The sequence below is a fragment of the Mauremys reevesii genome, linkage group 1 (assembly GCF_016161935.1).
Source record: "Mauremys reevesii isolate NIE-2019 linkage group 1, ASM1616193v1, whole genome shotgun sequence".
NCBI classification, from domain to species: domain Eukaryota; kingdom Metazoa; phylum Chordata; order Testudines; family Geoemydidae; genus Mauremys; species Mauremys reevesii.
Genome location: NC_052623.1, coordinates 339,886,494 through 339,903,776, shown reverse-complemented (window position 1 = coordinate 339,903,776; position 17,283 = coordinate 339,886,494). Strand labels below are relative to the sequence as shown.

General features: G+C 38.2%; 1 protein-coding gene across 7 annotated transcripts in view; it reads left to right on the top strand.

Annotated features, from left to right (window-relative positions):
- CACNA2D1 (calcium voltage-gated channel auxiliary subunit alpha2delta 1) overlaps window positions 1-17,283 on the top strand; it is a 658,833-nt gene that overhangs the window by 380,679 nt on the left and 260,871 nt on the right. For all 7 annotated transcript variants that reach the window (XM_039518654.1, XM_039518644.1, XM_039518662.1 and 4 more), the window contains exon 6: window positions 56-185. In XM_039518654.1, the coding sequence (XP_039374588.1) occupies window positions 56-185 (130 nt within the window). The remainder of the gene's footprint in view (window positions 1-55; window positions 186-17,283) is intronic.

The following is a 17,283-nucleotide window of genomic DNA, read 5'->3' as shown; positions in this document are numbered from 1 at the left end:
TTGTACTTAACATAAATTTTAATATTTTGTCCATTGAATGTTTTTTCCTTTAAAGTCTGAAAAGAATGAGACTGAAACTGGAAGCCAGAAAATCAGACCAGTGTTTGAAGATGATGCTGTTTTTGGGCGACAGATATCTTACCAGCATGCAGCAGTCCACATACCAACAGATATCTATGAAGGCTGTAAGTAGCATGTGAACACATGGTTTTATAATTATAATAAGCTTAATATGTGGACCCCATTCATAAAAGTAAATAGATGTGTGCCTATTTTTCATTTGTGTTCATATCTTTTTGAATGCTTTTCTTTTAAAGAGTTTCACATATGGTATATTAGGTACGATATTCCTATTATGAGCCAGAAGAAGCCTTATTTAGTTCATCAACTATTTGTGAGAGAGGTAAAGATCTACTGAGAGAAGAACTGAATTTGGGAAATGGATCAGGGAGCAGGAACTGAGAAAGTAAATTCTTGTGAATGTCCTAATTTTCTCATCCATTCACTCTTTGTGCTGTTTTCTCATTTAAACTATTCTCGACAGCTCTTCCTTAGATGGTTTCAGCCTCAGGCAGAGATGAGCACTGAAAACATCTGAAGTATTCCAAAAGCATATACAGTTCATTGAAATAGCATGCTGTTCAAGATGGTAGTACTTGTATTGCATGTAGCTTATCTGAAGCACTTTTTGGTAGACCAGACCTTTAGCAGAGAGAGTCGAATGAGTTCTCTTCAAACTGAGCCAGTACAGGAAACAATAGCGCTCAAGTTTCCAAGTAAGTAATTACAGCAACCCAAAATTCAGTATTAAATTCTCTCTCAAAATAGAATATTTTCTTGCATGAAACTTCATAAAAAGGTACGATATGGAGTAGGAAGACACAGAAGAGATGCTACACACACATAGAAGTGCCTGCAAAATTATAAAAGGAGGGATCTGTCTTTTAGTTCCGTAGTTAGCACTATTCATTTTTATTCTGCAGACTTTTCTAGTCTGCCAAAATCTCATCAACAGGAATGAGACTCTAATCTGACCTGTATTTCTTTAAAATTCAAAGCCGTCATTGTGTGTCTGCATCTGTAAATGACATAGGAGTGAAAATGGAAATGTCAACAGGATTGGGGAGGGAGGAATCATAATGACTGGTATTCCTCATATGGTGCGTCTGAACGACACAGATTTAGAGGATTATTCTGGGATTCTGACTTTAATAAATGCTAAAGTTCATTTTAATTGAAGGATTAAAGTGAAGACAACAGCCATTTCCTTGCCTTATTTTTAGAGCTGCTTACATTTAGCTGCTAAAATCTTATGAGAAATCATATGGTTCCCATCACTGGGAGGCTAATTTTTTCAATGCTCTATGAATTGAGATGTGATTCGTGGTCATGGGAATATTTAAAGGGTCTGGATCTTGCATTAAGTTTCTAGGCAGGATTTGTAAAAGGCATGTATATCCCATAGAAATATTTCTGAAGTAATTTTACTAGCAAATTGTCTGTTTAATCTAAAGGGAAAAACCTGTCACTTCCATAGCGCTGGTATGACTTTCGTATTTAATGAAATGGATCTAAAAGATTAAAATGTAAATACTTTATGAGAGAGGACTGTTTCATGACTTGTGGTAGATGTGGTTCATGAGAAATTCATGATTTTTTTGACACTGACCATCACATTAAGTGCCAGAATAAAATGCCTGGTGATACGACTTTTGATTTAGATTCAGAGAAGAGAAAGTCTTTAAACCTGTCAGATTTCATTCTCTGTCAGCAACCCCTCCCACGCCACACACACACACACACTCACTATAGGGTAATAATGTGTAACTTTGACTTATAAAGTTACAAATTAACTTTATTTTTGGGCCCCAACTTGTAATAAATTTTATAACTCTTGCAAGTTACAGATTTCATATTAATGAGCACAGAAAACAGCACCAGATTTATTTTTTGGTGGCAAAATACTAGTATCTGGAATGTAGCACACAAGTTTGGACAGTCATGTATCAACAAATACTGTTTTTAACACTAGGATATAATTCTTTATCAAAAGCAAATTTCTTCAACTACAAGAACATTTTCTTTTTTGTTCATAACCCAAGGGAGAGTGATAACATCAGTTTGAAAATATGTTAATTCATCATCTTGCTGTTTAAATTAATCAAACTGCTGTTTTCTTGCTCAGCTTTTGGTGCCCATTACATAACGAATGGTTGTACAGTTTGAGAACAGTTTGATTAGCAACTCCTTGACCTACTAGACTTCTTGCAAACTGTCATAAGGGACTATTGCAGTGAATACCTCTGAAAAACAGTGGGTGAGACATAATTTACAAGTTTTAGAGTCTGAGATAAAATATCTTTTGTAACTGAATTATAGCTTGGAAAACAGGGTTAGGCTTTTTAATTTTTTTCCCTTATATATCTTGGGGGTGGGGTATAGGATATAGAATTGGATGTTTATATCTCACAGAACAATCTAAAGGATAGCTCCCTTGAATCCTCTCCTCTCTGTGGAGATTTGCCGGTGCATCATGAGGTAGAAACAATGGCTGTGAGGGACGGTTACATTTCTCCTTATGGGTCTGAATATTCATTGAGGTCTTTTGACCATAGCTTCACCTATTTTCAGTTCCTTTCTTGATGCCTAAAGTGTGGGCTTTAAAATCACTGCTTTCTCACCACAGATATTGTATTGGCTTCCTCGTTTTACAATCAGCCTTGCTTAGGGTTGATACATAACTGCATCTCCCCAGGAGCAGATGGGAGAACAAATTTGTGACTGCCAAGAATTACAATTCACTCCTGCTGGTGTGGATAGGGAGTAAGTTTTATGCTATCCCTTTTTTGTGGAAAAGCTTACTCCTTGCTATGTGATGGGGGGCACATCCAGGTCACTGCTTGCCATTCAACATCCCTTCCCTGCACACATGCTTGCAGAAGGGAATATCAGGGAAGTGATCTGTGCTATTGTACCTTTAGGGCTTGGCTACACTGGAGAGTTGCAGCGCTGGTGGAGGCTTTACAGCGCTGCAACTTAGTAACTGTCCACACCTGCAAGGCACATCCAGCGCTGCAACTCTCTGGCTGCAGCGCTGGCTGTACACCTGGTCTGCTTGAGGTATAACGAGTGCAGCGCTGGTGATGCAGCGCTGCTCGTCAAGTGTGGCCACACACCAGCGCTGTTATTGGCCTCCAGGGTATTAGGAGATATCCCAGAATGCTTTTAACTAAATTACTCTCTTTGTTTTGTTATGATGCCTCTCTTTGTTTTGTTGTGAACTCGGGGCTCCGGGAGCTGCTTATCTAAAAAACAAACACAGCTCTTGTTTGCTGTGATCAATCTGTAACTGATTGTGAACAATCAATTGAGATAACCCACTACCTTGCTGTGAATGAGGCAGGCAGGGGGATTAGTGTTTGCTTGAGGAGAGAAACAGCGCGGGGGAGGGGGAGAAAGGGAGTCCTTTGGAGCAGCTGCTTATCTGGTCTGCAGGCTGTTTGCAGTTAAGAGTAAATGAGGGGTTGGGGAAATTCAGATTTTGCAAGGCAGGGAGCTGATACACAGTGTCGGCTCCAAAAATCCTCTCTCTCTCTCTCTCTCCCCCACTCCCTGTCACACTCCACCCCACCCCCCTCTTTTGAAAAGCACGTTGCTGCCACTTGAACGCTGGGATAGCTGCCCATAATGCACCACTCCCAACAGCACTGCAAATGCTGCAAATGTGGCCACACACCAGCACTTTCCCTACACAGCTGTACGAAGACAGCGGTAACTCCCAGCGCTGCACACCTGCAAGTGTAGCCATACCCGTAGTCTGAATGGGCCCAAGCAGGAACATAAGGGGAGCCTTAATCTCCATTTCTTGCCTGCATGGCAGAGTATGAACTGCCAAAAGGGGGGTCTTGGGTCAGCCTGGCTAAAACTGACACAAACCAGGCCTATAATTTTCAGCATTTTTTAGGGTTCCATTTAGGTCTCAAGATAAAATCAAAATTATGTTCAAAACAAAAATGACCCCCGAATCAACTTTCTGCTACATGTTTTGGGAAATAGACATGTGTCTCCTGTTAACAATTACATACATTTAATGTCTAATTCCTATACAAGGCACTGGAACTACCCTTCTCCTCTCTAAGCATATGAGTGGAACTGCAAGCCAAAACAGAGCCAAACTTCAGCATAAGCCAAGTAAGGTGAGTTGCTTCAGGGATACCACCTTCAGTTGTTCTCACAGTTTGCAGCAAATGGCAAATTGTGTGAGTCAGTCATAGCTCCAGTTAAACCTCTGTACTGGTGTTGCTGCAGACTTTGGAAAAGGTGCTGGATGAGGTACCAATGCAGATACTTTTTATAGTCGTTCCAGCTTCAGTTGTTATAAATGTTCACCCTAAGTTAAAGGTTTACAAATTTTCAGCAATCAAGACTGCCATCACTTCATTATCTAATTAGTTCCAAAGAGTTGATGAAAGTGACAAATCAACACTGCTTACATACAAAAGCAACAAAGAGCTTTTCAACATACTGACATCACTTTGAATAAGTCTAGGCAGCTTCTAGTAACCCAGTAGAAAATCTGCTTCCACATTTTTGAGAGCAATGATAAATAGTTATGAGTTTTCAGATGATTGAATTAGTTTGATGAAATATTTGTTATGTTTTTTTTATCCTGAATGAATTTGGTATTTTAAGGTGCACTCTTTTTATTGGTATAGCAATCTAAATTCTCCTGTCTCTTTTAAAGAGTAAAGGTGAAGACCTGGCCCCATTGAAGTTAATGGAAAAACTCCTATTAACCTTCATCCAGAGATTTCCCCCACAGAATGAAAATTTATATAATTGTTGGGGTTTTTTTTAATTTCAATTCTTACCTATAATAGAATATGCCAATGAACTCAAACATGTTGTTATAATAATAATTAGTAATTAAATAAATATTTATTTATTATTTTCTGATGGAAATCTTCTGATAGTGGAAATTCCTATGGTATTTGCTGCTGTCATGAAACATCAGCTACTTATGTGACATTATAAAGTAATATATTGGTAAGATTTAGTGCATTTTTGGCCTGGAAAAGAGTAAGTCTTTAAGAACAATCTGAAAACTATCATTTTGAGGCCTCGGTAATTATGACATCCATATCCTTAAAAAAATAGAATTTGCACATGATTCATAGGTGGTTAGATGCCTGGAATATTCCGAGTTACAAGTTTGTTAGAAAAATTATTCCTTAGAAAGAAACTTTAAGGCCATTAGGGCAGGTCCTGTATGTATATGTAACATAGTCCATATGTAGGATAGATTCGCCTGTCAACAAGAATACCAAAAGACTAGAAAAACCCCTTTGGTTTTTATTCTCATAATATCCATATGTGGGTAGTAAGTAAGGTTTATTTCAGGAAGGGTCTGTTATATTAATAAAGGGTTTTATAAATAGGTTGGAATGCTACATCTTATTGATTTTAGAGAAGATCAAGGGAGTATTAAAAATTTCCTGTGCGTCTTTGCAAATATTTTAAAGAGGTAATAAATGCATACAATAAAGGTGTTTTTTCTTCTAGGCAAGACAATTTTATTTCTAGAATTATTTTGTTGTGTCTATGAAAGTGATAAAGATTCATGCTATCAAACTCAAATTGTGGTGATAACATAATAGGGATATTAGTATTCCAGTGTTCACCTTTTGTGGGGTAGAAAAGGGTAATTTAAAATTGTTGGACGCCAAGTAATTTTATTTTAAAAATTACTGTCCAGAGAAATAAGAAAAGGTAGGCCAGCTCTTACTACTTGTTTCTTTTACTGCCAAATCAGGGAAAACCCAAATCAAAATATGCACCATTGTTGTAGCCATGTGAGTCCCAGAATATTAGAGAGATAAGGTGTCTGAGGTAATATCTTTTATTGGACCAACTTCTGTTGGTAAGAGAGTTGAGCTGGTATGTCTCTAAGCTCATCCTCAGATGCAAGCTCCCCCCGGACCAGGAAACACCAACTGAAAGTGGCACCAGACCCTGCCAGAACAACAGATGCAAAACCTCCAGACTTATCTCCACTGCTACAATAATCAATGCCCCCGACAGCACACCTTTCAAGATCCATGGGTCCTACACAATCCCATCACATCATGTAGTATACCTCATCCAGTGCACTAAATGCCCCATTAACAACTATGTTGGTGAAACCAGACAATCACTATGCTCTTGAATGAACTCACACGGAAAAATTATAAAAGACAAAACCACCATATCACTTGTGGGTGAACATTTTTCACAAAATGATCACTCTATATCTGACCTCTCAGTCCTCATCCTCAAAGGAAATTGCCCAACACTTTCAAAAGATGAGCCTGGGAGCTTTAATTCATAAGTTAGCTAGACACTAAAAATTGTGGTCTTAATAAAGGCACTGAATTCATGACTTATTGCAACAATCTGTAACCCACGAACCCCCTTTTTGTCCTATGACTACAGGGCTGTTAATTGGCCACTTCACCTTGAATGGTCCCTTAAAATATGCTCTAACTACTTGTGCTAAACTACCTGTTGAATGTACAATTAAAGAGAGATTTTAGCATAAATAGTTATTTAATAAGTTAATTCTTCATGATATTTTTTTGGAAAGAGGATATTGTTGTCTTCCTGCGATGGGTGAGGGAGTTGCTTGAGCACAGCCAGTAACTAATTAATTCCCCATTTAATTATTCTATACTCAAATGGCTTCTTGTATTAATAATCAGTTTAGCAAGGTCATTAAATTTGAGTTTGGTGCATAAAGCATTTTACCATTTACATAGCAGTGATATTAGGGAATTATATTAAATGCTCATTTTGTTAAAATACTTATAAGTAAACCATCCAAAACAATTTTCCATTTCAACATTTAAGAAATACTTAAAGGTTTAAAACATTTCCTACTATACATGTATTTCCTAAAGGCTTTTCTCAATAAAATTTTTAGAGTATTTATAAAAGTTACTTTAACAAGAATATTTATATGATTATTTGTGTGTTTTTATTTAGAAGTTTTCCTTGGAAGGGTGAAAAAACCCACATTACACCTAGATTTCTTGCTCTAATAACACAATCCTACATTCATTTTCATAGGTCTTTTCCTAAAACATGAATGTTTTACATGTCTTGTTTTTCTTAAGATAAGGTTTATATTTGAACCAAACTGGTATTTTATACAAGAGGGGGAGGGCAGGGTACATTTACCCCTGTGTTTTATGGTTTGATAAGAATCTTCAGTGTTCTCTTTGAAATCCTTTTCACCAAATTGCATTTGCCAGTTGCAGTTTTTACAGTTAAAACTCCTATCAAATGTTCTATCCAAAGCACCAATCACAATTACCGAGTTTACATCCAATTTTCAAAACATAATATAAAAGAAATTGGCATAAAGTAAAGCAAGATAAATGTGACAATGTAGCTTTTCTGAATTGGCATAAACACTCTTAGAGGTGATAACCCCTCCTTAGCCATAAAACCATGTTTGTCTTCCTGACATTTGCCTGTCTCCAGGGTGACTAAGAGCAGAAGCCTCCTGTAATTAAACAACCAAAAATATATGCAGATGAGGTACTCCCCCCACCCCCAAAACCATACATTTGTAACAAAAAATAAAGATCCCCTAAGCTTCTGTAAAAGCAGAGGTAAGTTTTTAATGACCTAAAAATTACAATAATGTATTAATAGTGAGATCTCTTCCCTATGTTCTGAAAAGCAAACACAGCGGCTGTTTATTCTGTTGCAGCTGAAATTGACAAACAAGAACATTTTAAACCTCTTGAATGTTTCTTCATGTCCAAGTCTTTGAAATTAAGAACGGACTCATTGCCTTAGCTGTAAAAGCAGTGTATCATTATTTAGCTCCATGTAGCATATTATACTGTTCTAATTTTCTGCATGTTTACTATGATTTAATTACCAAGCAATTTGAGAAAAAAATATAATCAGTGAAGTGGATCTTTAAATGAATTTTCTATGTCAGCATATTCCAAATACCAAACCCTATGGCTTGAGGTCAGGTTAAAGCAAATGTTAGTTTCACCAAGTCTTCATGTACTCCCAGGCTGCCTGGCAGGAAACAATATTAAACCTAGAAGGAAGTTATTGAAGCATGAACCCAGGCACAGAAGTTCAGAACATTGCTTTTAATGTTCTGAAAATCTTGATTTATTATTATTTTTGTGTGGGTAGCTTACTAAAATTCCCAGAGTGAGAGTCAGATGACTTTTAAGTGTCATAAAAAGCAGAAGAGATAACTCAAGATAACTCAAGAGCTGCCATGATTATTACTATTTTAAAGCTACAATGTTCTTTTCTGAATTTTTTTTGCTGAATATGATTATTCTATTTGTGTGCATGTATCATTCTTGTATCTAAAGTTATGAATATTGACTATGTGTCTGTATTTCAAATGTAGTTACACCTGGGCTACACTCACTATGCAAGATGCATAGTCTAGATAGCTGGTTGGGAAGGGCCCATTCATGGTAATGGGCCATTAGGAAAAACAATAGGCCTTAGGAGAGGCTTATCCCCAGTGGGTGAGCCTTCCTGAGAACACTCCAGACAGCCTGTAAGTAATGGCTGCTATGACGCAGCAGGGCATGGAAGAGCATGTGACCAGACCACATGACACGTATCTCCATTTTGGGTACCTGTATTTTTCCACAAATTGGGCTGGGAACTGATTTTGGAACAAAGGGTTCCCGCCATATGTTAAAGCTATATAAGGAGGGGTGTGACATCATCAAGAGGCCTCACTCCACACACAAGGGAACTCCTGGAAACATCTGAGGAACAAAGACTGGACTGGGGGAAGTGTTGGTTCTAGGCTAAAAGGATTTCTAACCTGTGTATGGAAACCTGGTGAACTGCTTGTATCATCAACTAGGGTTAGACTGGATATGAATTAGCAATCTAGTATTTTGGGCTTCATTTGCGGTTTTGTTTATTTGCTGGGTAATCTGCTTTGATCTGTTTGCTATCACTTATAATTACTTAAAATCTAGCCTTTTGTCGTTATTAAACTGGTTTTATGTTTTAATCTAAACCAGTGTGCCTTTAAGTGAAGTGTCTGGGGGAAAATCTCAGCTTGGTTAACACAAGCAAATTGTGCATATTCTTCTCCACACTGACAGAGGAGCAAACCGGGTAATAAATTCATACTGGTTGGGTTTAGACCAGGGAAGGATGATAAAAGCTCTTGGGGTCCTAGGTTGAAAACTGGGAGTTATTTTGGCTGTACCCTCTCTATTGATTCATGTAGTGGCTGGTCAGCCTGCATGTAACTGCAGCGGGGTGTGTCCCTGCCTTTGCAAATGCTGGTGGGAGTGTAGGATTGGGAGTGGTCTAGAGTTTGTCACAGCAGCACAGTGTGAGAGGGAGCCCAGGTTGGTGATTCAGAGGGCCCAGTGGTAACCTAGTTCCAAGTGGCACTCTGGGGGGAACCTGTCACAGAGGGTACTAAGGATACAAGCCTGATAGACGGACACTTTTTTTTCTGTTCCCGGTTAGCAACTTGTTCTTCCAAATACGTGCGATAAGTTTGCCAAAAGTGACAGAAGCTTTGCCAATTCTAGCAGCAAGTTCCCTGTCAAGGTTAAGTGAGCTGGTAAGAATTGAACTGAGATAGAAGAAGTGATCCACATTATCCGGAGCTTCATTATTGACATAGATTTTAGGTGGAATGTTCGTACCTTGTGACATGACAACTGTTTTCTTGATACTGATTACCATGACAAACTTGGTGCATGCATCAGATAACTTGTTATGATGACCTGCAATGAATCAGGTGAATTAGAGACGAATGCAGCATCATCTGTGAAAAGCAGATCCCGAATAATAAGCTGGGTGGCATGCATTCTGCTCTGGAATCGTCTGATGTTAAACAAGCTGCCGTCCATCCTTGGTTCAGTTAGTATACCAGATTGATCATTTCCAAAAAGAAGAATAGAGAAGAAGATGCCAAAGCTGGTGGATGCTAAGACGCAGCCTTGCTTCATACCAGTATCAATACTAAACTCAGATGATGTTTCATTTTCATACTGGATGGTTGCCTTAATTCTCTCATGGAACTCCTTGAATAGGGAGAGCACATTTTGTGGACAGCTAGTTTTCAATAGATGCCATTCCTGCTTACCGTGCCAAAGGCCTTTTGTAGGTCAATGAATGCTACATAGAGAGGTGCCTGTTCATGGCTTTTTTCATGCAAGCACAATATGAAGGACCTGTCAGTCATGAAGCATCGAGCTCTGAACCCACACTGGCTCTTAGGGTAGCCTCTCTCAGCCAGCACTTAGAGGACTTTGAGTCTTTTCAGTAGGACCCTTGCAAGCACCATGTTGAGTAAACATATCCCCTGATAGTTGGTGCAGTCTGCGGCCTAGTTAAACCACATCCAGCGTATCCTGTCCTTCTCGCGTAGCCAAACGAAGCTGGATTTTCTGTAGGAACCTTTAAGTACCCGAAGTGAACATTATAATAGGATTAACTTTTTCTCTTCTTAGGAAACTAGTACAAGTCTTTATCATAAGACTGTTTCTCTCTCTCTCTTTCTCAAACACACACACACACACACACACACACACACACACTCTTAGCAGTTTCAAATTTCTTTTTACTGAAAAACACTCCAAAGATATCACTAACTAGAAATTTATTTTCCTTTAAAATAAAAAAAGTAACACTGGGCCTAAAATTATATACTGTATATGTATATTGCAAAATAAATATAGGGATTGGGACTTCTGACAATCTGAGATCTTCTGCTTTCAAAGAGGGTCACCCTTGGTATTATATTGACAAATTAATAAAACATTTAGTTGTAACACAAAAACAGTTGTTTCCGCGTCCACAATATTGAGCATATACACAACAAAATAAGTAAAACTGAATTACTGTAGCTGTTAGGCTCACATGGTGTCTCAGGTTCAGTTATGTTATACAGCTCACAAAGATATTTGGCCTCCAATCTACGATTCCTCCTTTATGGTGTTTTCCCAGTCTCATTCCCACTGACTGCACTGAGATCCACCCCATAGACTGGTTACCTATGGCAGCACTATCTTCTCCCCTGCAGGGCTGGGCTGGATCTGACTAGTGCTCTATCAGTCAGGGCACAGGGCCATGCCTTGTGTCTCAACAATATGTATAGTCACATACATACATCTGCCCTACTTATTTAATTCTAAGCTTGCTTCTTAGAATAACAAGAGTAAGGGAGCAGCAGCCTTTTAGGTAAGTAGCAAACTTCCCTATGCCCTTCACTACAACCCATTGCTATATAAACAAATACTTATTTTCCTTCTTAGGATTAAGGACTGTATAGATACCTTAACATATAACTGCTGCAGACCAATAAAGTCCAACTAACCTGTAAAATGACAGGAAACTGCACTGAGATCCACCCGACAGATTCGGTCCGGGTTACCTCTGGCAGCGCTATCTTCTCCCTATGGGACTGGACTGGATCTGACTGGTCATCAAATAGCTGCCAGTTTGTACCCCTGACATAATTCACTTCTGACTGGTCAGGAGCTTCAAAGTAAGGTGCGTATGTGCACATTCAGGACTATCTGCCTTGAATGAAACTTTCCACACCGGCTGCAAAACAGCTTCTTAGCATGGTTAACAACTTTCTGCACTCCCCCTAGTGTGCTGAAATAGCAGCTACTTGTTTGCAGTCACTCAAGCCCTCCGTACTGCCTCCTTGTCTGGGAATCTTTCCATATCAACTCAGAGCAAAAGCAGCAGCTGTAATTACTGCAATAAGGTTTTAGGCTGAACTCCAGAAAATAAGAAAAATAGAAAATGGAGTTACACTTACTTGAAATGAACCCAGACTAAACCTTTTGAAGATCACCCATTGTTAATTTTAATTATTTTTTGGGGAAAGCAGGGGGTTTTTGGTGAAGCAAAATCCTTTGAGATCCTTAACACAGCTGACCAGTATTTTTCAAGGAACATCAAATAGTCATTATTTTTAATGCATTTCTTTAAACAAAATGGTCATGTACAGTAATGCAGAGAAGGATAGAAGAGGCATCTAACATTTTTTTAATACTAGCTTGTGCATGAAACATCTTGGATAGCTTTCATTTCCAATAGTTTTTGTTATTTGCCTGAAGTTGGAGGCAGTAAATCATGCATTTTTGCTTTTCTATCATATATTACCCTATATTCATTAGCTCAGGCTGCAAGTACTTCTGCAGCACAGATGTATCCTTTAAGAAACTACTGACATGGTTTCCAAAGTGTAGTTGTTAATTAAGTAGTGTAGATAATCTTGGTTGTATTTTTCCTTATGGTAATCTGATCATTTGAATTCAATGAGTAAGGGCATTTCAAAAATAATTACTATGTGAGTGATTCAAAGCCTTTTGTTGATTTTTTTTTTTTTTTTTACAGTTAGAGAGAAGAAATTAATCATGATTCTACCAGATGAAATAGGGGAGGCAGATGAGTCAGTGGTGGTACAGTAGTACAGAAAATCTGCAAGAAACTAAATGGATGGTTCAGTAGTCATTGAGTTCCTGTTATACACAAAAGCAGACAGGCATTAAAAATGAGGGAAGCCTTAAAAATTATGGGAATAGCTGGTTACAGAAATGCAGTAGACAGACCAGCACAACAATTGTCCGCAGACATTCCTTCTAAATGTCGGTTTAAACAGCCAAATATGAATTTCAGACTGAAATAGGTTAAAAGTGTTCTTATATCTGTCACTTCTGATGTATCAAGAAATAACGCTGCATTAGTGGAAGAGGTCATAGTTATTGCACAGTAATTTATCCTAGTTTGGTGGTCTTGTTCATAGGACAAAAAAATAATTCCCTACCTCTTGGTTAATCTCCCAGCTGGTGTTCGCCACTCATGTGCCCCCCCCCCCCAAAAATCATTTTGAAAGCCAGGCTACAAGCACTTTGGGAATGAGTGTGTCAGGTTCACTCTCTCCTTCTCTTCTCTCCTTCCCTGACCCCTATCCTCTGCTATTGATGGTATTGGGGGTGAAGCCAGTGCTTAATTTGTAATAAAGACGTGCTGGGGCTCAAGCAATGATTTACTTTCATAACTGATACAGCAAGCCTAGAGGTGCGGAGGCTCAGCCCTAGCAAGCACTAGAACAAATTAAGCACCGGGTGAAGCACCAGGAATGAAATGGATGGCCTAGGCAGCATCATAATGAGTTCGTACATTTGTGTGTATAAAGGGATGAAATAATCTTTACTTTGAAGAACCTCCTCAAAAGTCTGGTTAATTATAACCATAGTGTGTACGTATTTATACAAGATATTCAGCATCAGGCAAGGAGGTTAAGCGGGTGGGGGAAGCTATGCAGTAAAAGAGATACCAAGATTTTTGAGAGTCAATAGAACTTTTATGTTTTAATATGAAAGCCTTAACTGTGCACTATGCAGAATTTTTAAAAAGAAGTAAGACTTGAATCCCAGTGGTTAAGCTTGGTATTATTTAAAACCTAAAGAAAGAGTCCAAAGTATGCTTGTAATGAAGAGAGCTCACAGGATTCACTTGTCAAAACTCACCAAATCAAAGAGGAGGCTCTGATGTTTTATTTGCCTCTGAAGTTCACCCCTGTCTATGGATATCTCTAATTCATCCCTGCCAAAAATGGCTAACCTCTGTGATTCATCAAAACTATTTGGAAAAATATGAATATGTATTTTTGCTTATAGAAAGGATAGGCTGCATCAAATGGCAGGTATTAAAAAGAAAAATTCTAAGGAAGCTCCTGGATTGCCTTCAGGTTCACCCACTTACACACACTGAACACCGTGCTATACTGTCAATGTAACTTGCAGTTTGTTCTGGCAAACCATTTGTTATATGGTGGTTGTGCCCAGAGCTCTTGCTTCCTCTCTTGGTTATGATTGACAGCATGCTTGTTTGATATATGGATTCTCCGTCACTTGAAATCAAGTTGGGAAGTCTCTAAAAGATATGCTGTTAGGTCTACTGTAAATTATTGGGTTTAATGCAGAAAATACTAAGTTAAATTCTGTGGCCTGTTTCAATCAATTGGTCAGATTGTATGATCACAATAGTCCCTGTTGGATTTAAAATCTATAAGAGATTAACAGAGTCCCCCAGTTCCTCATTCGTCGTCCTCACAAAGACGATGGATGCCAGTACATTAGGTTTAACAAACCCTTTGTGAAAATATTGGCAATATACTGCAGGTCAAAGAAATAAATATCTATAATTACATTATTTGGAGATGTTCAGGTTACATATTTGATTTTTTTTCCATATATGGTATGTGCGTGGGGTGAGAGGTGGATACACTCTGTGTGTGTGTGTGTGTGTGTGTGTGTGTGTGTGTGAATATGAAAAAAATCAAGTATGAAACCATCTGAAAATCTCTAATTACTTTAAATATAGATCTGTCTCTTTTAATCAACAATATGTTGCCAGTATTTTTATAAAGGCTTCCCGCAAATGTTTCTCTCTTTAGCTTTTGTTAAACTTCATGTACTGGCATCCATTGTATTTGTAAGGAGGAAGAATGAAGAACTGGGGGAATTTGTTAATCTTATAGATCTTAATTTTTCCTATTTATTTTAATTTTTTGCTAGCTAGCTAGCTGTAGTCCTGCCATATCATAAAGCAGTGTAAAGTTGTTGTTTTTTTTTAAAAAAAGAGCAACCCAAACAAAACAGAAAACCTTTATGGCTAATAGCCTATATTCTCAGTCTTATTCTCTATCCCTTTTAATGATTCCTAACATCCTGTTTGCTTTTTTAACTATCTTGAGTTAGTATCAGTATGCAAACTTTGCCACCCTCACTGTTTACCCTTTCTCCAGATCATTTATGAATAAATTGAATAGGATTGGTCCTAGGAATCCCATGACAGACTATTGCTCAAGAGTTTATGTTTTTCTATGTGTCTGACAATTTTATTCTTTACTATTGTTTCAACTAATTTTTGAAATTAAACAGTGGTGTGGCAGCAGGATGTTCTTTTCCCCACACAGATGTTTGAATGCTATTGTATTATGGTCACTATTTCTATCGAAATTTTTCTCTGCATTTCGTCCTGAAGTGAAATGTTCCCAGTCAATATGGGGATAATTGAAATTGTGTCCATTGATGCTCTCAGTCCACCCAGTTTTTCTGTGATCATTATATATATTATCCCTCCTTTATCACAAGGCACTCTAGTTCACCTGTCTTATTATTTAGACTGACATTTGTGTGCATTTTACTAAAAAAAACTTGTCCCTTATTCTGCTTGCCTTTTCTCTGATCTGCCAGCTTTTTTTTTATGTGACTTCATCATCATCTGGCCGCCCTACATTATATTTTCATTCCCTCTGCTCCTGACTATAACCTGAGATTCTCCTTTAGTGACATGAGTTAAACACAGACATTTTAATTCAACTCTGCAGTTTTCCCCATCTCTCCTTTTAAAGTACTTGGAGATCTTCAGTTGATTACAGTTTTTTTCATATATAATTCTTTATGCTCTATATTTTACATTGCTTTATGGTATGGCTGGACGACCTCCCCTGTGCTTGGTACAAGAAATACCCTGTTTTGTTTGATCTAATGTTGAGATTGCTCCCATTACTCACAGGGTGGGGCTTTCCTGAATCTGTGGTTTGGTTAAATTTAAAATAAAAGTTCTAACAAATAACTACATTTATTTCTGATAATTTTGTCATTATAAAGTATAACATATGTTCACCTTGATTTTTAAAAATTCTATTGAGAGAGAAACTTTCATTCCATTAAATCAAGGAAGCAGTTGGATTTTATTTTCATAAGGTTGCTGTGAAAAAGGCAGATTGAAATCTTTAGTGTTTTTTTTTCTTTTTCATTACAACAACATGCCTATACCATGAGTAATTAGGGTCTAATTTCCCCTGAGAGACTGGCATGCAGTTGTAGCAATGAACTCTGTGGGAACTATCAGCTGCTGAGCTTTCTGCGTTTTGTCACTCCTGTTCTTAAAACCGGGAATTAGTACATATGGATCACTGATCTGACATATTTTCCCATATTCATTCAAGGATATGATCTGCTATTTAATTTATCACTTAAACATACTAGTGACAGGTGGGAAGCACACTATAAATGAACAGAAATTGCAGTTCTCAATGCAATCAAAGAGAAGCCCCTAATAGTAAGGTAATTCTTCGCAAAAGCTCCCCCTTGTGGGTAGCTCAATAGATTAGGCAGAATGGGAATGAGGTATCTGCACATTCCCCACTCCCTTTTTGCTTTGGGGCGTGAAGTACTTTGCTATTGCTCTTTTCAGGGTGCAGTATACTCTCTGTCTTCCACCTAGCTAGCTCTGTTGGCCACTGTGTTGAGACAGAGGGCGTAGCCAGGCCCATGGCCCCATCCCTCTCTGTGCTGTTAACTCACTCCTAAGAGTCAGAAGGAACTACAAAGAGCCACTGTCTTCCCACACCCCTCCCCTCCTCTTGCCCAAAACCATGGTCCTGGAAGAACTAACATGGCTGTACAGGTCCCTGCCCCCTCATAGTCCAGTTTAGCCTGCAGGTGGGATTGAGTGAAGAACACGAAGAGGGTATGGAGTATTTGCCTCCCCCAGGCAAATGTGGACCCACTCAGAAATGAGATCATAGATGCAGAGCAGGTCAAATATAGAGTTGTGCAGGGTCTGTAAAAAGGTGAGGAAAAGACATTTCCTCCATTTTTTCAGCATGGCAACATGTAGTAGTTATTTATAACTGCCATATATTGCTAAGAGGTGAGGAGGGGAAGGAATGTACTCCTGCCTCTTACTTGGAACACAGAGACTATAAGCAAAACACACATTGTCTGTAAATGGTCAATAAAATCATATTAGTTGCTTTTACATCCTAGGAATGTGAAATAACTCTTATAAATTTACTCTCTGCACAGTGATGCATTTTCAGATGTGTCTAGGTGATTTACTTATTTTTAATATCAAAAGGAATAAGTACATAAGTTGTGAACAAAATGCCTGCAAGGTTTTCTTTTGAAAAGGAAAGTTTCTTTCGAGCTATTGAAATACCAGGGGAGGGAGGGACTTGAAACCAGGAAAATCTATTATTAATACTTGTCCTCATGCTTCAAAAGTCTTTTATTTCAAGGCTATGATCTCGTAGCTAAGAAGTTGTAGTGCATGATACCAACATGGCCGTCAGTTATGACTCCCCTCTCCTCCCCACAATACTTAACTAGAAATTATATCTTTGGGTTATTGGATTTAAAAGATTTACAACATGTCCTAATAATCCTGCCCTCTAAGGACATTTCATTC